We start from the raw sequence: 27087 nt of genomic DNA, 5'->3' as shown, positions 1-27087 counted from the left end.
TAAAATGCGGCTAATGATGTTTTTAGCCGTGGTTAGCTGTGGCTACATTATTTAGATGGATGAGATAATGATAGTTTTAAAAAAAATGGATGATGGAAAAAAAAAGAAAAAAAAATGGATGGTAGCACCTGCGGCCAAAAAAACTCAAAGCGCTTTGTCACACTTAAGATTTTCCCTCTACATCCCTTTGGACAAAAGCATCTGCTAAAAGAAATTGTTAAGTTGTAGAAGTCAAAGTTAGCTCGCATTAGCGTCCATTACTGTCACTCCTCTGTTCTGCTAAGCAGGTAAAAAAAATCTGCGGGAGCCAAACTTGTCAAAAGAGCTTTCAGTCATGTGACATCCAATCTTTTGGGCTTCTCCTGGCTTATTTTAACCAAACTTCACAGAAAAATTAACCCTTGCACATGATGAGTAGGGCCTAGCGGTTTGGTTGCTAGCTTTATGAGGTTAGCCCTTAAGTAGGTAGCTTCGTTTTTTCTCACTTTCACCCTGTTTAATGCAATATTTACAGTCCTGTCCTCACTATTAAAAATATTGTATGATATATAATGAAATAAAAAAATAATAAAAACTTAAATGTCCTGACCTAGCTTAAAAAACAGACAGACAAGTAAAAATATTAGAATTTTCTTTTCATGTCTGAAATTCTGACTTTCTTCATAAATTCAGGCTTTAAACTCAGAATTTAAACAAAAAAAATGTCACAAGACTGGCTACAGAAAAAGATATATATTATATGTCATGATATGAAAAAAAAAAAAACCTAAATGTCCTGACCTAGCTAAAAAAAATTAAAAAAAAAAAAAAGCAGACAAATAAAAAAAATAATTAATTTTCTTTTCATGTCTAAACTTCTGACTTCTGACAAAAAATTAAATAATAAAAATTTAAATGTCCTGACCTAGCTTACAAAATAAAAAAAGACAAATAAAAATATTTTAATTTACTTTTCATGTCTAAACTTCTGACTTTGTTCATGAACTCAGGCTTTAAACTCAGATTTTAAACCAGAAATGTCACAAGACTGGCTCCCCAAAAAGATATATATTTTATGTTATGATATAAAATATTTAAATAATAAAAAATTAAATTTCCTGACCTAGCTTAGAAAAAAACAGACAAATAAAAATATTTGAATTTACTTTTCATGTCTGAAATTCTGACTTTCTTCTGTAAATTGAGGCTTTAAACTCAGAATTTAAATAAAATATGTCAGTGGACTGGCTCCCCAAAAAGGAAGTTGTTTTGGCTTCACTTTATGGGAGCTGTTATACCGTCAATGTTTACACAGTCTGAAAATCAATAAACTTACTCCTTTTTTTAAATAATCAATAAAATAGAAAAGTAACTGCAGATTGTGACATTAAATTGACCTTTTTTGGTAGAAGTTAGTCTTTTTTGATACAATTTAATATTTTCAAAATTTTAGGATCTGCCATGTTGGAGTTGTGTGTACAAGTTCTGCAACTATTTTGTTATTAAACCTGACAAACTAACCCCTAAAACACAACCACTGCCGACATTTAGCTTTTAGCAAACACCTTTTTTTAAATGTCAAACCACAGCGTGTAAAAACTTCTTTTCTCAATCCTCCTCCTTCTTCCTTCTTGAGAGTTGATACCATGCAGTGAGAGGTGGGTTGATGTCACACGTGCCGCGTTAGAGTGCATCATGGGAGCAAAGATCAGCACAGGATCATTAGTCACATCGTCATCCACACTCACACAAAGGCTGGTTTGGCGTTAGTCCTGCTGGCCGTGCAGAGGAGCAGGAAGCGAGAGCAGGGAGGGATTTCAAAGGTTTCACAGGGTTTGTTTGTTTTTAATAGTCTTCTTTTGGGAGGGGGGGTTTCCACTGAGGGGTTTTGGAGAGAGTTACTGAGGGGATTGATTTGATGAGGAAGAGGGAACAGATTGAGCAGGTTAATGTGGAAGACATGAAGAGGAGAGGGAGAGATCCAGGACTGGCGGGGACGGCAGGACAAACCTTAAGGTACTGGGATTTAAGAGAGTGTTTCCAAACAGAGCATGTATCCGAGGCGGGGGGTCATTAGGGTCCAGGTCAGGGGTCAAAGGGATAAAAAGGATATACTGACATTAGGAACAAAAAGAAGGAGCCTTTTGTGTGTGTGCTGCAAAATAAAACTGTAAAGCCACATGAGAGTTCTGGATGTTTCCGAGCATCTTTACCTTCTTGAGTTTCTTGGTCTTGGCCTCGACCTCCTGCTGCAGAGAGGTGAAAGTTTCCCTCAGCTCCAGCGTCTCATCGTCCTGGACCAACATCTGCTGCTGGATCTCCCTCTCACGACGAGTCTGAAAACAGAAATATGATCTTTCTGTAGCTTCTCTTTGCATTGTTTTCAATTATGTTGAACATTTTCTCCATTGCATGAGGAAGTTTAATCCCTATGACTTTTTGCAGATCATGAGCATTCAACATAAACACACAGGCTGACCTGCTCAGCGATCTCCTGCCTCTTCATCTCCAGCATCTTCTGCTGCTCGTTGGTGTGGTCCATGATGTTCTTCCCTCCAACCAGCAGTTTGCTCTCCATCGCCTGAGGAAGAATTAACATTTTAGGATCAATATTCATGAAAGTGCATCTTGTCTATTAATGCTATACTCCCATGGTAAAGGCCCCGCCCTGTCTGCAGTGGGTCTTTACTTTGTATGGCTCATTTGTTGGTCATGGACACCAAACTTTTTGTATCTGCAGTGATATTTTCACTACTTTTTCTCCTGTGTTTGTCTGGAGATCCTACATGTAACAATGATTGTCAATGCATTTCAATGCTAACTGGTGCAAGGCCGGATGTTTCCCCACAAGGCGAGGAGAAGAGGGTGAGGACGACGTGCTGGTTCTCAGGTGTGAGCTAAGAAGTGACGACATGGACCTGTCCTTCCATCCATGTTTATTGGGAATGTAAGATCTATCTCCAATAAGATGGACAAGCTAGCCGTGCTAACACAGCAACAGAGGGAATACCAGAAGGCAGAGTAGCATCATGCTATTCGCAGACATGGCTAACAGAATCCTCAAAACTGACTCACATAAGATGTGCATTTTGGGTAAAATATGGCCCCTGATATAGTCTGTAGACATCATCATTCAAAGTTTTTAGATAGGTCGGTTCTAAAAAGGGTTTTAGCTAGTTAAACAACCAACACAACACGCTCAAAGGAGCTTCAATAAATACCAAGGTGTAAGAAAAATGTATGACAAACAAATAAAACTGATATGAGATGTAGAGTCTGGCATCCAGTGACAGCAAAGCACAGTATGTGTCCAAACATTTGTACAAAGGACAAAGATTGGGAGTCTTTAATGGGGTCAAACTGAGTTCATCTGGGCATCTGATACTGAACATTAGTGTGATGTGTGTGTGTGATGTGTGTGTTTGTGTTAACTGAGCTGCAGTCAGTGCAGACTTTGTGCTGAGGAGGCAGATGGAGCTGGAAGTGGGCAGTAAATCATCCCCATGACGACACAGTACCACGACAAGCTGAGCTCACCTTCAACACTGCGGAGCGTTTGTTGTCAAGTGTGATATGAAACACAACGGTTGTCATTGGATGGATCGTCTCAGACTGTGCTTACAGCTCCACTTACATCTGCAGGGGTCAAACACGACAAGTTTTCATTGAGTGTGAAAACCAAGCGACAAACTGCATTAAATGCAGTTCCTCCAGTGTCCACTTGAGGCTAGTCCCAAAAGCCACCACATTCCTCATTAAAGCCTATGATAAAATGCTGATTTTTACAGCAGAAGTAAACATGTTTACAGCCTGGTTCACTGAACAGTATTCCTTTAAAGATTAATTTTAATATCTTTCTTTATCTCTTGTGCTCATCTTTCTAATGACCGAATACCATTAAATTAAGTTTATCACAAGTTCACCGCAAGGTTATAATAGTTAACTAAAACTAAACTAAAAAGGAAAACTAAAATTTAAAATACATTGCAGTTAACTCAAACTAATAAAAACTAGAAAAGAAAACGAAAACGATAAGTTAACTAAAACTGTATCTTGTGTTCACAAAACTAACTGAAACTAACTAAAATGATAGACAAAACTCCCTTAGTTATAGTTTTTGACAATATTAATAGCCTTTAGGATTTAAATTAATCCAACAAATTTTCCCAACCAATTTCATGACAGTTTTAGGCAGTTGTCAGCGCCGTACAGCACCATCATAGCGGCGTATAGGGACGTGCTTGTTTACTGCACTGACTGGCTGTGCGCTGTGCTGCAACCAAACGTAGTGAAGCAATAAATTAGAGCATCTGTAATAGTTTAATTGTTACAGAGTCCAAGTTTTTGTTGTATTTGAGTCTGCCTTTATTGTTACAGAGTCCAAGATTTTATTTATTGAAGCTCATATTATATTGTTTTTTTTATTTATGTTAATATTATTTTTATGTAATTTATGTCAACATTATTTTATATAATTTCTTCTTTTTTTTTTTATTAAGTTGATATTATTTTCATGTGTTGAAGGCAGCAGCCAACAGATCAGTATCAGCATTGACAGAGCAGTGAGCACTATGTTGGACTTGAAAATAAACAGTGTTACAAAATATTTACTCTGACCTTTTTGAATCCTGCACCTGGTTAATAAGGTATGAGAAAACTAAAACTAAACTGAAACTAAGCCTTGTTGCAAAAATCAAAACTAAATAAAAACTACAATGCCTGCTCTAAAACTAATTAAAACTTAACTGTAATGGAAAACAAAATGTCAAAACTAACTAAAACTAAACTATAATGACAAATCCAAAACTATTTTAACCTTGGTTCACCGGTGGTTACCCCTTTCAGCTGTATTATCTTAACTTAATTTACAGTTCTACAGTTTCATTTAGCAGACGCTTTCGTCCAAAGTGACGTGCAACACAAGCAATTCTTTAGACAGAAGGAAAAACCTAGTTAGTGCGACAAAATGCTACAAAATGCTACCCCTGAGGACAAAGAGGAGAAGGCTCAGATTAAGGGCCTAAGTGTTGCCTGAACAGATGAGTCTTCAGACATCTCTTAAAGTAGAAAGGGACTGGATTGAGTGGATTGTAAAGAGTTAGGTAATTCATTCACCATTTGGGCATAACAGAGGAGAAGAGTCTGGCTAGTGATTTGGAGCCACGCTGGGCTGGGAGCACCAGGCGTCTTCCACAAGCAGAGGGTAGTGGGTGAGAAGGAGTGTAGACCTGGAAGAGGGACCCCAGGTAGGCAGGAACTGTTCCTGTCAAAGTTTTGTTAGCCAGAAGAAGAGCTTTATTTTGCATTTATTCATTAAATCTGTGCATAAATCTTCCTGGTGTATAAGTCTCAGTTTCAACTCGCAACAAAAACGCGCCAAAACTACTTTCGTTAGGTATTTGGGCCTAATACAGAAGATTTTTTTCACTTTTAAAGTGTTAATTAACTGATTAAACTTGTGTTCTTTTATTGAAGTAGGAATTAAAATGCTGTTTTCCTCTGAGCGGGGTATTTTCACAAATAATGGGGCACTTCCTCTGCTTGGTTTCTATGATTAAACGAACAATGTGCAGCCTACGCCTTCCAGGTTTGCTTTCTCTGACTACATTTCACCCTTAAAAAGTAAAAAATCAAAGCAGCAGATTTTTTTCCAAACATGTTTGATGAGGAATCATTATTTCACGCCCCTGGTTACAGCGAGTAACTGGTGAAGGCCCCGGGTGAGAGTGATGCAATCTGCGTCTGAGAGTGAGTCTCTGTCTCACACACACACACACATGATCACTAACGTTTTGTGTCCTGGGGGCAGAAATCTAACAAAGGTTGAAAGAGAGGAGAGAAGGGATAGAATAGAGAAAGAAAAAGAGAAGAAATGTAAAAAAAGGAGGAGGGAGGATGGAGGAGAGGGGCCCAATGAGGGCAAGTAGGGGCCACGGCTATTTGTACGTCCACATTCCAGCCTCAGGACTTCATACAAAACAACCGAGCGCAGCCAATACGTTCTTTATTATTCGCACATACCACTGTCTGTCTGATTATATGAGAGGACACAACACACACACACACACACACGCTCTCACACACACTCACACAGAGTTGTGATCATGTAGAGTACAGTGGGGTCCTTCAGAGGAGATGCAGCAGGTCTTTACAGAAAGCCTCTTTGTTTCCAGCCGTGTCTTTGTGCTCAGAGTGTGTGTGCCACTTTGTGTGTGTGTCACTTTGTGTGTGTGACTGTGTTTTGTCATATTCTCTCAGCTTCATTAAAGGGCTGATTCATGTTGGGGCTTTTCACTCTCATACATGATGTCTCGTCCTCTCATCACACTCTTTGATACGAATCCTTTACATTCAGGCGTCAACAGAAAATCAGAGATCTGTGGACAGTAATAAATAGAAATAATAAAAGAAAAACTGCACGTCACATGACATTAATGTGTTTTTTGTTATGGTAATGACTGAAGGAGGCCATCTAGTGTCTCAAAGTGGTTAAAGCAGTTGTTTCAGTTGTTTGGAACCTTGCCGTAGTTATGAAGCCATCCATGAGCATGCGCGTACCTTTTATTTCATTTACCTGTTCTTAAAGTTAATATTCTGTTCTGAGGCGAAGTTGTACCGATGTATGCTAACTTTTAGCATGTTAATGCGATTTCCAATATATGTTAGCATCAAGCTAGCGCTATTTTGTTTATATTGTTTTTGGTGAATAAGGAGATTTTTCCCCACGTTGAATGTAGTTAAATAATAGAAAGTATTGTACATTTCTTAGTGTACAGTTCTTTGGTACAAAAAAAAATCTTGACTTCAAAACTATGTCTACAGAGCTAAGTTTCAATTTGCAGCCATGTTCTCATGTAGCCATCTTTGGTGTCCCTGCTGAGTTCTTCTAAATGCTCTAAATGCTAAGCAGAAACAAATAATTGCTTTTACATCTCTTATAGCCCGATTTAGCCATACTGCTACAGTGAAACTCTCCTAAGAGTCTGTCTTCCCCAATAGCTTAGGGAGGTCGTGTTTTTTCTTAAACTGGAGAAAACAACATAAATAATATGTGTTTACAGGGCTTCATTGTACAATTTGGATATTGAATAAATAAATACATAGATAAATAAAAGAATAAATAATAATAAATAAATACATAAATACATAAATAAAATAATAAATAATAAATAATAAATAAGAAAATTAAATAAATAAGAAAATTAAATAAATAAATAAATAATAGAAAATGTAAAAAAAAAAGATAATTAAGAGAAAATAAATAAATGAAATAATAAATGATAAATAATAGAAAATGAATTAATAAATAAAAGAAAATCTAGACTCCATTTTTTAAATCTTATGACAAACATGTTTAAAAAATAAAAAAATAAAAAATAAATAAATACAGTAAGTGAATATTGATATTTTTTTCCAGGTCAAAATGTTTAACATCTGAGCTGATTGTACAGATGTGAAGATGAAAAGAAGACATGAGAGGAGGAGGGATGACTCAGTGTTGAGGTCAGCTGACCTTCAATCTCATGAAATACGACTCACTTGTCACCCCGCTTATTATTCTCGCACACACACACACACACACACACACACACACACACACACAGATGCAGTCAGAATGTCTGCTGTTCTCCAAAGGTCACAGCAGGGCTTCAGTTTGTCACGTCACATTAAACCCTCCTGTCCTCCTGACTCTAGCTCTGTTTTTCTGGATCAATACAGAAGCTTCTGTTTCTCACCATTCGAGCATCACGCAGATTTAAACTCTCTGATTGGCCTGAAATTAATTACTCTGTCACAGAAAACCCTCTGGATCCATATTTCCAGAGCTGCAGGAGGCCACTGCACAGATCGAGGAGACACATTTCTCGCTGCATCACCCCGTTCCTGGAGCGTGTGAGTGCCCTCGTTTGCCACTCTACATATTTGTGTCTGTTCCTATAATCTGCCCGCGAGTGCGAGCTGAAATTCTTTTGGCTGTGACTGATCCGTTTCCTGATGGGAAAGCGAAGAGAACAGGAAGTGTTGCATATTGAGACGGCTCATCCGCATCCTCCAGCCAATCACAGCACAGCCCTGGCCTGCTGGGAGCGACCGCGTTATAAATACAAAGTGACGACAACATCTCGAGTGCGTGCAGCGGGGAGACGGGGAGCTTGCTGGGAACAGACAGAGACGCGGGAGAAGAAGAGGGGACACTGAGCGTGTCCGACGGAGGCAAAGGCCGCCTCTGAGGATCTGTTTCACATCATCCTGGTCGATGCAGAAACCACTCAAAGAGCCGCAGCTTACAGCCTGAAATCTTATTACCCACCAATCTGTGTCAGCCATCTCCTGTTCTTATCAAACAAACAAGAGAGACTCAGGAAGTGACGAGAAAGAGCGCATTAACCTGACAAAGATCAAAGGAGGAGGCAGCAGAAAGGGAAGAGACACAAAAGCCTCATTTATAATTTACACCATCAGCCCAGGGCGGGATTTTTATGCCTCTGTCACGTCTCACCTTCAGTGGAGGAGTCCTGGACTGAGCTGTCCATCACTGTGCCAGCTCTGATGGTAACAACAGAGACGTTAAAGGAGCAAGACGGGAAGATTGTACGGGAGATTTTTACCATGTAAAGAATGACTTTTGCAGCTTAAAGAAGCTTAATTTTAATAAAAATGGTCCAAATGGAGTGCTTACAATATTTCAAAGAGCATGTTTTGACCCATTCTGCCTCATTTCTATATCTGAGTATTGGTTGCTGTCTCCAATATTCAAATAATAAATAAATAAATAAATAAATAAATAAATAAATAAATAAATAAATAAATATTCAAAAAAAAAAAACTAAAAATAAAAACATAAAATTAAAAAATTAAGATAAAAATAATTTAAAAATATGTTTTTTTTATTTTTTTTTAGATTGTAAATTTATACAATAAACTGGCACTAATCTGCCTTTTAAATATGTTAATATTTTTTTAATGCAAATGTAAAATTTTCATGTTTATATTTTATATGTTAAAAAGTGAATAAAGAAGTAAGTGAAAAAAGGAGGTAAGAAAGGATGAAGAAGTAAAGACTTTTGGATCTCTGAATTTTTTTTTTTTTCTAAAGGAATTAACTTATAATGTTTAAAGAGGGGGTAATGTGATGTTTTAAGGATTTACACAGCCCCTCTGGCCATCTCTTTAGTAGCTTTACATAATTCACAGATTGTTTAGAAAACTCTTATTTCAGCCTCTCTTAAATACTACTACTGTCTCTTTAAGACTCCATGCCCCACAAACCACCACTCCTCTGATTGGCCAGCTCTCTGGAGGCCTGTTATATGTAGAGTTATGGGCAGACTTTGGTGTTTGAGGCCCCTCTAATGTATCACGAACTTCTTACAAGATCCCTACATGATGACCTCACCATTTCAGGAAGTCTCATGAAAATCTCATTAAGATCTCGTTGGAGGTAGAGTCCGCAGGATTTTCCTTAAAAAATAAAATGTCAACTTTTACAGGAATAATTCTGCTGAAATGTCATTTTTGGGCCTCTATACATGTGTGTCAGTGTCTGTGTCCGCCTTAAACCCCCTCCTCAGCCTGTATGTTAATGTTTTGAAACACAACTCCTAATAGATAAAGCTTTTTCCTAAACAAGGGTGAAGCTTGGCCCCACTTTCACTCGCTTTCAGGAACTTGAAGAGAAGCAGGGGACAAAGAGTGACGCTAGTTAGCTTTCTGCTAACCACATATGTGTCAAATCCCCGTGATTAGCTTGTGCTAACATGCTAAGTCTGATGCACGGCTCTCGAGTCTCTCCCATGTAGAGACACAATGCTACAGGTGGTTGCTGGGCTACTGAGTGTGTTCACTAGTTACAGTCGGAGGCTGTGGGTGTGTGCTGCAGCTGGCACTGAGCCAAAGAGGAGGAGCCCAGTTTGAATGTTGTGTTTACTAACAAGTAACTAAAAATACTGCAGATGGACCATTTTAAACAGCTTACAGAGAGATATGAAGATGTAGGGATTTGAAAATCTGCACATTTTCAGTTTAAACACCAAGCATCCATACCCCTCTTTAATAAAAAAAAAAAAGAAAAGGTAGATTTGTCTATAATTATCTTTTATGTAAAAGAATTGCATCAAGATTAAAAGATCAAAATTTGTCTGAATCAGCTTTCTCTGCATCTCTGTGTGTTTGTTTATCCACTGAGAGACAGAGGAGTGTGTGTATTATTTAGCTTCTCTTTGCTGATCACATAACTGGAAACACACACAATCATGCACACACACACTGATATACAAACACACATGGACACACACTGAGCAGATTCATCAATATTTCAGAGATGCAGCCTTCCATGCTGAAAGAAAGAGCAGCGATGATACTTCTCTCATTAGACACACACTCACACACACTCACACACACACTCCATCTTGACGTTTTCCTCTTGTACTCAAACAGGAAAGCAGCCACATAAACAGGAAACAGTCTGTCTACCATGAAGCCTTGAATGTATGTAGCACACACGTTAATGGGCAAAGCTGATGTGTGTGTCCGTTTTATGCTGACGATATTTCCCATGAGGCATTGGGCATTGTTTAAGGATCCTGGCTTCTGATTGGATACATTTTCAGCAGGATGTAGAAGGAAAAAAACAAAACAAAAGACGGCTAAAGACTGAAAGATGCATTCACTGCGGTAATGATAATAGTCGGCTTGTTTTGAGTTTCTGACACACTCTCTTCTGAGTCACGCTGCTTTCCTCTGTTTGCTCCAAAGTCTGTGCAGAAATAAAAATATGACAAAAACTGGGAGAAAAAGCGAAGGATTTCCCACACAGCTCCTTGCCCGGGCAGCTCTCCATGATGAGTTTTTTATTTTTAGCTACACTTTACCAGATTTACACTCTGAGCAAACACAGTTAACTTGTTAACAGAAATTAGAATCCAAACTCTGCACCCCGAGTTGCTCTGATTTCCTGCCATATTTCCAACCAGACTTCCAATTAAAGATTCATAACTCTGGCCAATTTGCTGTGCTGTTTCTCCGGAAAGGGATCCTCGGGAATTAGGAAAACTGCCAAAAAAGGCAGGAAGAGGCAGGTGGAGGGGATAGAAGCCGCTCTGAGGATGTTGAGCTCAGCTAATGAACACCTTTGGAGCACCTCGAGACGACGACGCGAGTGAGGAATAAATCAGACGAGAGGCAGAAAGAGGAACGAGGTGTTTCTGGAGGATTCAATTAGAACGTTTCTGCAGAAGAGGAGACGGAGAGTAGGAGGCAAACTTCAAGTGGATGTTGCAGTTGTGACCCAGAAAAGAGGATCTAAGAATAGTCCACTGTGGGGACGGACACACGGCAGCCTCATCATGAGAAGCTGCTGCAACTCGTACCTGTGACTGTTTCATAACAGCAGCAAAGCCTGTTAGCATCAGTTAGCCCACAGTTTGAGGTACTCAGACTTCACTGGCTGCCTCACCATTATCATCAGAGGTTAATGTCTGCACTGCATTTGATTCTTGGTTAACTTTAATAACTTATTGTTAAAGATAATGCTTCTGATACTTCAAGAGGGTGTACTAACTTAACATGATTTACAAAATGTATAAACCACTTTTTTTCTCACACTGATGTTTTGGAAAACGCTTATTTCAGGCCCTGTTTACACAACGTTTGACTTCAAAATGCAAAAATGCAGAGTAAACTAGAAAAGCACTCAGAGAGCGCAGACCTCCACCAAGCACATAGTGGTGTCACCAACACTTTAGCCCGACTTTAATGTTATACTCCCTTTCAGCAGACTGTCTGCTACAGTTTGGTGTTAGTTGTACGATAATTTGTTTCCTACAGTGTTGAAAATGATGATGACCCAGTACATATTTCATATTCTGGATCTTAGTATCCAGAATATTACCAGGATCTGGATCGTACTTTTACATCTGTCAGAAATTATGGTGACCTTGTCTTGTGTTGTTTTGCAAAGCAATCCGACCATTTATCATGGAGTTATATACACATATGGTGAAAACAGCCCTATCTCACAATGATAAAGAATCCTTTAAAAAAGTCCTGGATCCAGACGGTGATCCAGATCACCTCCAAAATTTAATCACTTCTTCCTTATCCTATTTTGAACATTTCCTGAAAATATCACGAAGATCCAAAAACACAACCCTCTTGGCGGAGGTAAAACTCAGTGTTTACATGGAAACAATGAGGGGCTGAAAACGCTGTAGTAAGCATGCCAGGCCTGTAGTTGGCGCTATAACTGTCTTGTCCAGAAGCAGCTTTTGGTAGATCTCCACTGAAGTAGAGTTAGGCGGATCATTTGGTGTAATAGTGAGTTCTAATGGTGCGTTCGAGGCAAATTGTAACTCGTATGTTTCCCAGTTGAAATCTCAGAGCTCCGACCTGAAAGCATTCCAGGCAATTTACGACTTCAGTTTGAGTGCAAGGAATTCTGGGATGTAAACAAACCAGCATGGCAGAATTTCTAAGATTTATGCTTGGTCATTTCAATTACCAAAGGAGCCTGCAAGTTCTTTATTTAAGTGAAACGGAGGAGGGGAAACGGCGCATGAGGTATTTACATTATATTTCACGGTATATGTCGTTATTTTAAAGTTTTTTTTTGTTGTTGATTAATGCACTGAACGCCAGAGTTGTTGCCAATGTGCAATGTGTGAACATCAGACTAGAAGTTTACACTTGTAGCCCAGTGATGATAGCCCCCCCCCCCATTAGCTATTTTGTGTGAGCGACACATTTGTCCACTGTCTCGGACACATAAGAGATTGTAGTACATAATCGTGTGTGTAAATTGTGATTGCAACATTCAAGTTTACTTTACATTGTTGTCAAGTCTATTTCTCACCGTGTGTCACGCGCAGCACCACCGCATCCACAGAGGCTGTCATATTGTTTTGGCACAGATTTCGGAGTACATTGATCTGGTACGAGTTCACGGGTCGTAAGTTACGAGTTCCAGGGCATTTTCACGAGTTACAGGTGGGGAAATATACGAGTTACGGGGTTGCCTCGAACGAGCAGTAGTGGAGCCTGTCTGAAACGCTTAATTTTAGGTGCTATCTCTTTAAAACTCCCTGCTCCCCTCTGATTGGCCAGCCCTTTGGAGGCCTGTCATGGGAAAAGTTATGGGCAGATCTTGGTGTTTTAGTCCCCTTTAACGTATCACGTACCTGTTAGGAAACCCTTCTAAGATGGGATCGATATTTTAGCAAGTCTCATGAAGAGCTCATGAAAATCTAATGCTAATTTAGAAAACAGACCATTTTGAGCAGTTTACAGATTGATTCAGAGATTTTTACAGAATATAAATATGGAGAGGTTTGAAAATCTGTGTACATCCAATAGTGTTTCTATAAACAGTGTTAAATGTCAATGCCAGCTTTATTTGTATAGCACATTTAAAACAGCCAGTGACCCATTAAGGTAATTCAACAGTAAAAAAAGGCAGAAAAAAACGTATAAAACATTAAAAGCATAGTTAGGCATAAACAGACCCATTAAAAGTGGCTATCCTGTGCCAAAAGCCAAAAAAACAAAGACTCTCATCTTCATTGCTGTTAATTCAAGCTGGTTGCACCTCACCAACAGTTGTACCAACATGACCACACAGCAGCCCACAGATGGAGCGCAGCACCTTGGAGGCCAGTTTGCTAACAGCCCCCTGCAGAAACACCAGCTGACCCAACATAGCTTCACAAGGCCTCAGAGTCCCTGACCCACTTCCATCTGCTGCTTGCGTGAGTCTGAGGGGACAGAGTGGGAGGAAGAGGAGACGGGACTCCATTTCCTTTCAATTTGATTTTATCTGTAATTGGTTATGTCTGAGCTCTTCTCCTCCATGTTTCCAGCCTCCCGCTTTCTCTCTTTCACTCTGCCTGGCAACCGCTCTCTGATTGGTCGGTGGAGAAAGAGAGGAAAATGGAACCTGCAGGCTGTTTACTGTGATTGGACGGCTGTTACAAGGATCAGCCAATCAGAGAAAAGCTGGGTCTACAGAAGCAGGCTCATTGATTCTCACTGTAGTAGGATCAAAGGAATCCCATACTCACTAATAAGGTAGATTTATGATGAAGTTTTGCTCTTTTTTCAAACATATTCAGAAGCTGATTTGTTAATATTATGAATTTTATCAAACAAAAACTTCTTGAATGCAAATTTAACTGTTAATTTTAAAGGTAGAGTGTGCAGGATTTTCCCTAAAAAAGTCAGCTTTTACAGGAAAAATCCTGCTTAATTGTCACTTTTGAGCCTCTATATGTGTGTGTCAGTGTCTGTGTCTGCCTCAAACCCCCTCCTCTGCCTGGATGTTAATGTTTTGGTTGTATTTGGATGTTGTTTGAGCTAAGAGTAAGAGTGGTTACATCAATTACCTATCACAGCACGCTTGTGTGCAAGTGACTTAGCGTGTTGATTAGCAAGTGGAAGAAGCTAATCAGAGCGGCTATGAAAGTGGACGTAGCACGGAGAAAGAAAAACACAACCAAAGTGAAAGAAAAAGATAAAGGTTTTTCGAAGTTTGGCTCGACTTTCACTCGCTTTTAGGAACTTGGAGAGCAGCACGGGACGAAGAGTGATGCTAGTTACCTTTTTGCTAACCAGGTTTGTGTCTAATACCTTTGATTAGCTTGGGCTAATATGCCAAGTCTGGTACACGGCTCTTGTGTCTTTTCGAGATGCGTCATCCTCACATCAATAAAATCATCTTAACAATAATATTTTTGTGAACATACAAAAAACAAGTAGTTAAAGTAAATCCTGACAGGGTGAGCAGGTGCCTTTTTGCGTCTTGGTTCTAATTTGAATAATCACCCGATCACTACACATTTGATTTTTTTTTTTTTTCAAATTCAACACAGAGTGATTTTCTGAATCGGCTCTGCAAACTTGACTCAAACAGGAGTAAATTGTGCATTTTTGGGGGGAACACTCACAGCAGTCGATTAAGACACATTTAGTGCTCCAGTGGGTATTTGGGGCAGCAGGGTGGTGTGTGAAGAACTGCCTCTAACTAAACTACAGTGTCTGTTCACTGTAATGAAAATAGTGTTTTATGATTCACTGTAACAGTAGGTCATTCCTACATCACATCAGATTACAGACGATATTAGGTCGTACATGAATTTGCATGAGTCCACACAAAGGGAAACTAAAAATGGGGCTCAGTACAGATGAAACTTAAAATACAGGATACCTGGACAATACTCGTTGAAAGAGTTAATTCATTGTACGTTTGGAGCTTTTAATGGGAACATTTTAAAGGTCCTGTGTTGACCTTCTTTTGCATTGATTCTGGCGCCCCCTGTGGGTAGAGTGGTGTATCTTTTCTGATGACGCTAAACTCATCCCGTGGGGTTTCTTGTGAAAAATCACATCCTGCCTCTGACCTAGGGATGGGTACCTCTCACATTTGAAACGATACAGTAGCGATTGCGAGGTACTGGGCATCAGTACTGGTACTCAATGGTACCAATTATTGGTACTTTTTTGTGTTTATGTGGTAAAAATCATCAAATTGTTTAACAATAAAGTAATATATACTAATATAAAACTACTGGTACCCGGTTATTTTAACAAAATTTGGTTGGTACCTATGAAAGTACCTAATTTGGTACCCATCCCTGTTTTGACCTAATTCAAAAGTACTACTAGTTTTAGCTTTTGTCGGTCATAATGACGCATCCAAATTGATGTTTGTTGAACAATTGTTTCATGTAACGTGGTTTTAATCCATTATCTTGTGTTTTTTTGAATGTGCTTTGTCTTTTTTGTACTTCCTGTCTGTAACTCTGTGTTTTTGCTTTTGCTCTCCCTTGAAAAAGAGGTATTTAATCTCAATTGGACCAACCTGGTTAAATAAAGGTTAAATAAATAGATAAATAAAATGTGCTATTTTCACAACCAGGAGCTTTAAAAATAAGATCGTACAACATCAGCGGATCTAAAGTCTAAATGTCCATATTTAGAAACAGATCATTTGCCTTTTATATAACATGACAAACAGGTTTTTATAGGAATGAATCAACAGCAACAGACCGATGCATCAAAGACAGGAAATACCTCCTCACCTCAAACATCTTCCTTCTCATGAGGCAGAGGAAGAGGAGGAGGAGGATTTTTGCTGATTCTCTACTCTGACATCACTGAGCAGACACCCAGTCAGCATCAAACCCATTTACACAAACACACACACACGTACAGCAGCAAACACCCTCTGAACCGTGTGTGTGATCACAAAGGATTTTACGCGGTGTGGCAGAACACACCATTAGACCGGCTTCGCAGGATGATGGGATGCAAAGAAATACGACACACGTACCACAGAGAGGAAAGCACTCAGTCTGAAGGGCAGGCAGGACATGATGTACATTAACTCTGTCTCGTGGGATTTTTTCTGAACCTTATATCTTCACTTAGAGAGAAAAGGTTGTTGTGGCCAGTTTCAGTGACTGTAGGAGACATGGATGATTGAGTGATGTCATCCACTGGTTTATAATGGGGTCTTTTGAAGCCCACTGATGGCGTCCTCCATTTAGGAAATATTATCTACACATTGGCCATACATCAGGCTGTAAACATATCTGATGGGAATGCTAACATGAGACTTAAAGAGGGGTATTATTCTGTTACCATATTTGAAATATTAATTTCAAGTAACAATACCTGATGTCCCCACTTAAACATGCAGAATCTCAAACCTCCACTTCTTCAAATGTAGAAATTCCTGAATTTATCTGATGACATCTTAAAATGGTCCGTTCAAAAATTAGCATGAGATAAACAAGATCTTATTGAGATGATGAGGTCATCACCAAGGATCTCTTGACTGGTTCATGACACATTGGAGCGGCGGGCCTAAAACATCAAGGTCTGCCATTAGCTTTGCCACTTAGAAGCTTCAAGAAGACTGGCCAATCAGAGGGAAGGGGGTTTGTGGAGCAGAGAGACTTAAAGAGACAGTAGCATCAACAAAGCTTTTTAGACAGTGCCTTAGCTCTGGTTCGAAGTGGAGTCGTGTGGCTGCGGGTCAGACTGGCCTGAGAAAAATATGGCTTCTTTTAGGCCCGTTTACACAACATTTCACCCAAAAAAAGCAGAAAAAAATGCATACACAGAAATGGCAAGGGACTGAAAATGCCAGGCCTGTAGGTGGCGCTATAACTGTCTTGCCCAGAAGTGGCTTTTGGTAGGTCTCCATCGAAGTAGAACTGGGCCGATCATCTGGTGTGTTGGTGAATGCTAAGAGCAGAAGTGGAGCAACAGATGCTCATTTTGTTAAAGACAGTCACAGATTCAGCAGATTGAGCAGCACAAGCTCAACCAATCAACAAACCAATCGAGACCAATCAAGTGTTCATGTGTTTTCAGCACCATCACGCTTTATGGCTGCTGTAAATCAAACCACGTTGCAAACATGTCCGCTGTGTGGGACTACTTCTCTACAATGATAGTCAACCAGCGTCTTCAACATTTGTAAAGTGAGTGTTCCTCCAGGAGGTACCAACAGGACTCACTTTGATACAACAAAAATGATTCCTCATTTACAACAGAATCACCCAACGGAGATTTATCAGAGAAAGGTATTGGATCGGTATCAGATTTCCAAAACATATCATGAAAAAAATTGGATCGGAAGTCAAAAAATCTGTAACGGGACATCCCTTCTCATCCCTACCTTTGGGCAAAGCAAAGCAAACCGTTACGTCAGTGTTTCCACTGAAAATTCTGTTTTGCAGTTTACACAGCAATGGTGGCTGCAAGGTTTCAAAAAATTCCACTCTGGTATTAAGGTTAGCAAAGGTGCCATTTCCACGTAAACGAGAGGCCGAATCGCAGCACAACTTTTGAGTTCTATCTTCAAACTGTTGTCATGTAAACAGCCCCTTAAGCTGTAAACTATGTAAAGCTATTACACTGCAAAAAACTGAAATCTTACCAAGTGTTTCGTCTTATTTTCAGTAGAAAAATATCTTTTTAGACTTACTATGAGCCACATTCACCTGACCAATCCAGAAAAATGTCTTGTTTCAAGTTATTTGAATAAAAAAATTAGGTCTGAATTGCTTGTTACAAGTATAATATCTGCCAATGGGGTAAGAGAAATGTGCTTATCAAGATCAGAATGTCTTATCAAAAGGACTGGTCAAGTGAATTTAGCATATATTAAGTCTAAAAAGACATTTTTTTCTGAAAATAAGACAAAAACACTTAATAAGAAATCACATATGGAGGCAGCAAGGTTGTCAATTTGACGTTAAGCAACAAAAACCCAGAATGTAAAACGGCAACAACATAATTCATCTGTATTTTAACAGATGAGTTTGACTTTCAGTCTTTCCAAAGGGAGAACACTGCAAAAAATGTCTTGTTTCAAGTTATTTCAAGACAAAAATGAGGTATGTATTGCTTGTAACAAAATCTGCCAATGGAACAAGAAATATTTCGTCCCAATACAAGTAACTTTCAGACCTCACTTTGTCTTTAAATAACTTGAAATAAGACATTTTTCTGGACTGTTCAGGTGAATGTGGCTCATATTGAGTCTAAAAAGACAAAAACACTTGATAAGATTTCAGTTTTTGCAGTGTATCTCTGTATTTACAGTCCCTTGCTTCTCCTGCTATCACGGTACAGAGCAGAACCACATCCTAAAACAGCAGCTCCACACCTCCAAACCAGGAGTTATCAAAGTCACCCCAGGGAGTAACAAAAGTTGGATCACCCTCAAAATTAAAAGAGGACTCTGTCAGGATTTTTCTATTGTTCCCACTGAAAATATCTCTTCCCTCCTCTGGTTTCCTCCTGTTAGAGCCTCTGGCAGTTTGCTGCAGCTCAGTAAGCTGATCCAGCAGAGTCCCAGCGATGGTGCAGGCTGGAGCTTCGGTGCCATAGACTGCAGTCGCTCAGTCATTCTGCACGGATGACTTATTGACTGGATATGCATGAATCAGAGCAAGTAATTAATGCAGCCCTGCTCTCAGCTCTCAGTCTTTGATTGCTGCCTCTTTCTGTGTGTGAGTGTGTGAGTGTGTGTGAGACAGCTGACATTTTAAGCTACAGTGGCCACCAGTCCCTCTCTGGATACATGAGACTTTCAGTCGATCCATAGAAGGAGGGGAGCAGGTACAGAAACACACAAAGCACCTGTAAGTTGAAGCTGATTAAAGCTGTTAAAATTACACTTAAGTGTTTCCTGATGGAGATTTAGCCCAATTAAATCAAAAGTGTCAGGAAACAGTTGAATTATGTATCAGGGGGAGTTAGTATTGAGTATTTGCACCTAATTACTCCCAGAGGGACGACAAACCAAGTTAAACAGTCTGGCTCTCTGGTTTCACTAAAGCTAACATTGTTAACACGCAGCTTGTCATCATCTTGAAGTGTTCTGGTAAGACATTACCTGGTTTAACTGATAAATGATGCTCACTAACTCGTTTACCTAAAGTATTTTTGTATGGCTGAGTGAATTTGTCATTTATAAACATAAACCAATGCCATGAAAAATGAAGCCAATGCGTAAGTGCTAAACGCTGCAGTTCCCAAAGTGTCCACTTGAGGCTAATTCTGAAAGTACCATAAACCGTATTTAGAGCCTAGTACAAAAAAGAATCTCAGTCTTAATCGCTCGCCTCTCGAAAAATACACTGTACTAAAGTGAATTATTTTATAAATCAGTAGTGAGTTTTGCATAATTAGAGACATAGCTAACTTGAGCGACAGATGACACACTAGCCACTCATTGCCTCATGCTAGGTCGACTGGAGTTAGGTTGAGTCACCCTTTTCAATATGGCTTTCAATATGATAGGCTTTACACCTGTATTCAACATGGTCTCTTGTTTCCAAAGGTCTGCTGACGGCATTTAACTGTGAAACAATCACTGACTGTACGAGAAATTGATGTAGCCACGAGCTGAACCACTAATTGAGTAAACTTGTCATCTCGATATCTTCTAAGCCACTGAGTTGGAAAGAATTTCACCCCCGTACAATGTGTGCCGTTGGAGAAATCTGCTATTTAGACTGATGTCATTTTTTGTACCGGTACCATTTCTGCAGTGAAATAGTTTTTTTTTACTTGGTGTAGTGGTTTCCAGAGCCAGCCTCAAGTGGACACTCAAGGAACTGCAGATTTTAGCACTTCCTTGCATCACATTTTTAGACTGGAGCTGCTTGAAAATAATACATTAATGTGAAATTCTAATGATTTATCACACAGATTCTTACAGTATTTGAATGTGCCTGTATTGACTCCAAAACAAAAGGTAAATTCTATATTATATTTACTTTTAAAGGTACAGTGCAGGATTTTCCAGAAAAAAAATAAAATGTCAAGTTCTACAGGAATAATTTTGCAGAACTGTCACTTCTGGGCCTCTTTACATGAGTCTTAGTGTCTGTGTCTGCCTCGAACCCTCTCCTCTGCCTGGATGTTGATGTTTTGGTTGTATTGGGACGTTTCTGACAGGGAGAATCAGCTAGGTTACATCAACCAATCACAGCGTTACTTAAAGAGTTGATTAGTGAGTGGGAGGAGCTAATCAGAGCAGCTATGATAGTGGATGTAAGAAAAGCACAACCAAAGTGACACGAAATGCTAAACAGATAAAGCTTTTTACTAAACGAGGGTGAAGCTTTCAGGGACTTGGAGAGCAGCTTGAGATGAAGAGTGACGTGAATAAGCTTTCTGCTAACCAGGTATCAAATGGACGTGATTAGCTTGTGCTAACATGCCAAGTCAGTTTCACAGCTCTCAAACCTCTTCTACGTAGAAATATGATGCTGCAGATTGTTGCTAGGCTAAGAGGAGCCCAGTTTGAATGTTATGTTTACTAAGAAGTAACGAAAATTCCTGCAGACCCTACCTTATAATAAATTATGTATATTAATCATATTGTAAAAACTACAGTTAGTGCTTGTAAAACAATGGCACAGTACTTCACCGTGAAATATTACAGTTAAATATTGTAGAATCCTGGTATTATTTACTGTGTCAGTCCATGTTTTGAATGATTTAAACCATGCCATTCTGCATTTACACCATAGACTGTATATAGGGTGGACAGCGTGGCTCCGCCATTTATCATTGTACGGTTTTGAAGCCAAAATTCCTCCGTCTCAGGCGCCACCATTGTAGCTCTGCCTGTGAGAAATCTGTTCTGGCTCTAAAATATTTTTTTTATTCTATGGAACCCTGATGATGTATTTGTGACATCATCTGCAGTGAGTCACAATGATGTCACCATAGTCAGTTATATTCCATGATTCTAGAATTGATTTGGCTGTATGGAACATGGAGTTTCAGTATGGCAAGGACAGTTTTTTGAGAAGATGTAGTCAAGTGGCATCATGGGAAATGTAAGATCCAATATTTTGATTAAATATGAGAAGATTTCAAACTGTCCAACTCTGATTTTAACCTTTATTTCTTCTAATCTGAATCCAACAAACTATAACACAGTTTCTGGAGGGGCTCTTTGAAGCAGAACATACCTTCCTCCTTGATGTTTGTAATTAACATTCAGTAAGTCACAGTCGATGGTAGAAAGTCATGGTTTGTATGTAATGAAGTCTGCCAGAGCTCTGTGATACGGACACATTCACACTGAGATGTACCAGAATTAAATTGTAAGACCCCAACGTGTCGGTCTATAATGTCACTTAATGAGAGCTCATGGGATAATCACACGTTATAATCCCATAGACCGCATGCTTTTAATCTCACCTCCTGGATTTTGTGTGTGAGTGTGTGTGAATGAGAGGATGAAACCATGAGGGCCTTCTCAGACTTGGTGTTCAGAAATCAGTAAGTGAACGGATGATTGAGTGACACAGGGTTGAGAATTCACCTTGTACTTGGCGGTCAGCTGCTCATTGGCCTCCTGCTCCTTCCTCAGATCTCCCATCATCCTCTCCTTCTCTCCCAAGAGCCTCTGCTTCTCCTCAGCCAACAGGAACTGATCCTCCCTGATGGCCTCCTTCTCCCTCTCCAATCTCTGCTCCTCCAGCTTTACATACTCCTCCGCCTCCTTCTCCACCTCCACACCTTCATCCTCACCCTCCGTGTCTTCCTCCCCATCTCTCTCCCAGCCCTCGCCGTCCGACTGACCCTCCTTCTTCTGCTTGCTCCTCCACTTCCTGTGGTTGAGCTGTGCCCGCAACCGAGCGATCTCCCTCTGGAACTCGCGCAGTAGAGCGTCTTTGGGGTCTTCGTTGACTCTTGGTTGGTTCTGGATGTTCTTGGCTCGGTTGGCGTAGCGAAGGGTTGTGAGAGTCTCGTCGTAGTGCAGCGAAGACGGGCCTAAAGTGGCGACCATGACTGTCTTTGCATTCCCGCCCAGAGAGTCCTGCAAGAGCCGGGTCAGCTTGGAGTCCCGGTACGGCACGTGGCCGCTGCGTCCATCAGCCAACGCTGAGATCACGTTCCCGAGTGCAGACAAAGAAAGGTTGATCTTGGCGGCTTCTTTCAGGCGCTCACCCTGGACGCCAGTTTTAGCTTGGCGCTCACTTCCAGCCAGATCCACCAGGTTGAGGCGTCCAACTCGGATGTGTTTCCTCCCATCAGGACCCGGCTGGCTGCACTCGACTGTGATCAGGAACAAGGCATGGGATCGGGAGGAGTGTTCGTTCATGTCCGTCGCACCGACCGCCCTTGCCTGGTTCCCCACATTCATCACCTCCTCGATCTCCTTGATGCTCTTACAGACACACGACGTGAGGTCACGCACGTACACCCCTGAATCCGGACTCTCTCGAAGCTCCAGAGCCCTGGCGCTACCATGATTGGGATCAAGAAGATCACGGATCTCCTCCAGGTAGATCTCGAGGTAGGACGCCCGCACCAGATACTGCTTATCTGACTGGGAGCGGGAGATATGAGTGAAGATATGGTCGAACGCGTTGGGGATCACACCTCGCTTCTCGGGGTCCAACCAGGCCCCCTGCATGGTGTACGTCTTCCCGGTCCCAGTTTGTCCATACGCGAATATGGTGCCATTGAATCCTGCAAGAACTGAATCGATGAGCGGTCGCACACTCTCGTCGTAGAGGTCTCGCTGTTTGGAGCCGGCGTCGTACACAGCGTCGAATGTGAAGGTTTTCTGGGGTTCGCTGGCGGATGCCCGAGGGTTTCTGAGGATGACCTGTCCAAGACGGAGGTCCATCTGTACGATGCCCCCTGCAGGCCCGTTGGACTCCTCTTTCCGGTTGAGAGGCCGGCATCGAACTACCACCTTCACTGACTCACTGCTCTTATTTTTTGACATGACTGCTTTCACTGTCTCAAATTATCTCTCTAAGATAATTTCTAATTATTATCTAAATAAAAATCTTCAGGGTGCCTTTAATTGGCCTCCTGTCTGCATGGGAATTGTGTAACCATTGATTCCGTTATCATTAATAACAAATTCAGTCTGTCTCCTTGATCATATCATAAATAAATGTAGCTAGAAACACAGATCCTCTTCTAACCAACTCAAATAAAGGTGTGTTAATCTGTCTAACAGCTAATCTCCGTGCCTTATTGTCTGGGTATGAGCTTACAAACAGACGGACGGTCAGCACATCTCAGGCTCTGGATCGACGCTCCATTGCAGGTCCCTCTTCACATCCAGATTCATTCGGTGGAAGAAAATCCAACAACACCGACCAGAAAATCAATGAATGCAGTTTTCACAACCATACCATCCGTGCTCTCACACACCGGGTCATTCCGTCACACACACACACACACGCCGCCGTCCGCATCCTCCTGTCCTCCGCTCATTGATGCTCCGAGCTCGGCTTTCGTCTCTCGGTTTGTGCGGAGAGACAGGGTTCCCCTCCGGTACGCAACACACACATACGCACACACACACACACGCATTCGCGCACACACTATCATTTAACCACCACACCCCACATCACTGCGGAGCGAGACAAAGGATCATGGGAAATGGAGTTTTGTCGCAGTGATGTGTGGATTCTTGTGCAAGGCTGCCACCAGCCCTCAACTGGTCACATTAATGTTAAACTAAAGCACATTTTTCAGTTAAAAGAACAATAAAAATGTACATGTATTCCTTTATATAGGTTCAAATTGGGTCTAAACCCTTTAATTATTTATTTATTTATTTATTTATTTACAAGAAAATAGCCTACATATTTATCATTTTAAAACAGGCTGAGGAATATTGTTAAACAAAACAAAACAAAAACAAACAAAAAAAAAAAAAAATGAAAAACCCTCTTCATTTAGGAATGTATGTTTTAACCACTGTTGCAAATTAAATTACCCTTAGGGGACATAAAAGGTTTTTTTTATTTCAGTTCAATATACATGCTTTGATAGAATAAAGCTAATAATAATAAAAAATAACATCCTAAATTTAAGTTTCCCCATGTTAAGAAGGCTGAACAGTTTTCACATTTTCCTTCCTGATTTATAGAAAGTAAAATAAAAACCTTTTATTTTCAGTTAAGGAACATTATGCACTAATAAATAAAGCTTTTCCCTGTTCAGTCAGATAAAAGAAAGAGATATAAACTGAAATACAGGAATATTAAATCATGAAAAAATTATAATGGTTGAAAGATTTTTCTAAATTTGATTTCAAATAGGAAAAAATAAATAAAATTTAATACAATAAGAAATTAAAGCTTTACTGATCCTTTTTGCTTTCATCATAAATCAGTGCCATAGCATGACTCTCAACAGTCTATCATAAAATGTTACTGAAAAAAAAATTTAAATAATGTGATTAGTTGGGCTTGATCAAATTCTTTTAATATAAATTCCTTACAGTTAGTTTTTAACCATAAAAAACTGAGCAAAAAGAAATAAATAGTGAGGAAAAATGAACCATGTTTTAGGTAAGTTTAACCTTTCAAACACGACACAACAGCTCCCCCTAGTGGAAAGAGTGTGGTTTGCTCTATTATTGCAGAATGACAGAAGTAAATCAGGAGACCTGTGTGTGAGCTGTTTCCAGGTGTTGCGTGGGAGTTGATACTCAATGTTTTTCTTAGGGGTTTTTGAAACAAAATAAAAACATTTTTTTTATCATTTGACTATTTTGTGTGATTGAATCATTGTCTGACCACGGAAGGGAAAACCCCACCGCATGGGAAATTCAAGCACCGCAAACAACCTTTAATATGTCACACCTTTACGCTGTGTTACATCAGACTACACGTGTCAACAAATGACTCACTGAATGTCTCTGTTGTTGTATCAGTCACTCGTAAAATACTGCGACTTTCCTCTTTTTAAGATGTGAAAACCACCAAAGCTCGGGGACTTTGAGGTGTCACTTTTAATGAGTCATCCTGCAGGAAGTAGACAAAAGTGGCTTCTTTGGATAGTCATGGGGTTTGAAAATAGGAAGCCAAATGTATCAGTGATTTTAGCACGTGTCCCTTCACACTTTTCTCACATTTAGTGTCAATATATACAATTTGGGGCCATTTTTCTGTCTTGACTGTCATTTGCTCGTTTGCATGTTTTCTCCATCCACCATCTGTCAACTAAAGGCAAAAATACCCAACTGAAAAACTCATCTTTCCTTGGTCAAACAGTCCATATAAAGACACACTTCCTCTTTAAATTTGTTTAACTATCACTGTGGAAGTTTGAGAGTTTGCTGCTGGCTGTTTGTGAGAGCCAAAGAAAAACCCCGGGCCCTCTGCACAGAGATAGAGGAATGTAATCTGCTCTGGGAGGATTTCTTGAGTTAAGACATGATTTATTAGCTGAACAAAGATTGCTAAACTGTCAAAGAGACGGAGGGAGGACATGATAAAAGATAAAACAGAAATAAAGTTGTTCTTAAAGTGCTGCCGTGAGAAAAACTGTGCGTCTCCTCTGTTTGACCTTTTTGACCTCTGTCACATCTGTTTTGGACTTAGTGTGGCCTGGTTTGTGTTTGTGGCTGTGAAATTTCTGCTTTAGCGTGAATAACCCGACAACATTTAGAAGGAATGTTGTGAAATACAGACGTTCATTGTCCCCAGAGGACGAATAAGTTCAGTGTGATTTCCTCCAGCATGTTAAAGTACACAGCATGAAAGCCACTCCGTACTTATTTGAATTATTTAACTGAACCTGAATATTAATACACTGCCTAAAGTGATGAAGAGTGACCTATTTAACACACTTTTGAATGGATAATGGTATTCAAAAATTCTGTAATCCTAAGGCACTTGTGTTCTTGTTCAAATAAAAACAAATATCTTTACAGACTCTTTTCTGCAAATATAGGAAATACTCATTTGAATCATATAAACATCTTTTTTCTCTGCATTATCTTCAAAAATCTGTTTTAAGTCACAGGGCAATCCAACATATTTTCCTTCCTATAGCTATGAGAAATAGAAAGTGACTAAAAGCAGCTGTTGTTCAGAATATTTTGACCGCCATCTAATCTGTTTTTCAACATTTCAGAAACAAACAACTTACTTTTCTTTTACTTACTCCAACTTTAACGGAGCACATTAAAGCTTCTGTGAGAAACTTTCAGTTTGTGTCGATTTTTGCGCCCCTGTTGACACAACCAGTAACTTCAGTCACCAGTTTTTTCCTGCGTATATGCATGTAGTGTTCTAATCTAAAAATTATATCCTTTTTTCATATTCAAGGTAATTATTTTAATTTTTGTTTTTGTTTTTACTTCATTACCAGCTAAAACTCATCACAGGAGCTTTAATAAAATTTAATTCACTTTTTATTATTATTATTTACTAAGCTAGCAGTAATTACATTAGTAGATTCAAAAACTAACATTAAATGATAAAAAGTTTAATTTGAGCCTTCTTTAATGTGAAGCATTTAGTGGACAATAATTGGTCCGTCTTATTCACTCTGTATTACAGGTAACACAAGTTTAACTGTCTTCTAAAAGACCATGTACACACGTATCTTGGTAACAGTATATATTCTTGTATCTTTATGCCTGTCATCTTCATGAAACTGCAGTTTTACATCACTAAACACAATGTTTTCTGTGAAAACTCTGCCCAAAGTGAAGATTTTGGAAAACTCCAGTTTTATGGTTTTGTGTAGATGCCTGGAAACAGAGTCAAACATCACAACAAAATGACATGGGCTCATTCTGATTGGTTGGCACAGGTT

At 39.7% G+C, this 27087-nt stretch overlaps 1 protein-coding gene across 1 annotated transcript in view; it reads right to left on the bottom strand.

Moving 5' to 3' along the window:
- kif3ca (kinesin family member 3Ca) overlaps positions 1–23833 on the bottom strand; it is a 31706-nt gene extending 7873 nt beyond the window's left edge. Inside the window, exons 1-3 of the mRNA XM_074685506.1 lie at positions 21830–23833; positions 2459–2560; positions 2193–2315 (exon numbers count right to left, since the gene is read on the bottom strand). Coding sequence (XP_074541607.1) covers positions 2193–2315; positions 2459–2560; positions 21830–23245 — 1641 coding nt within the window. The 5' untranslated portion in view covers positions 23246–23833. The remainder of the gene's footprint in view (positions 1–2192; positions 2316–2458; positions 2561–21829) is intronic.
- Positions 23834–27087: the final 3254 nt, after the last annotated feature.

Source organism: Halichoeres trimaculatus, unplaced genomic scaffold (assembly GCF_033239565.1).
Source record: "Halichoeres trimaculatus isolate MK-OKI-2021-1 unplaced genomic scaffold, fHalTri1.1 fHalTri1_scaffold_13, whole genome shotgun sequence".
In the NCBI taxonomy this organism is placed as follows: Eukaryota; Metazoa; Chordata; class Actinopteri; order Labriformes; family Labridae; genus Halichoeres; species Halichoeres trimaculatus.
The sequence above is the reverse complement of the archived record's forward strand: the minus strand, read 5'-3'. Positions and strand labels throughout refer to the sequence as shown.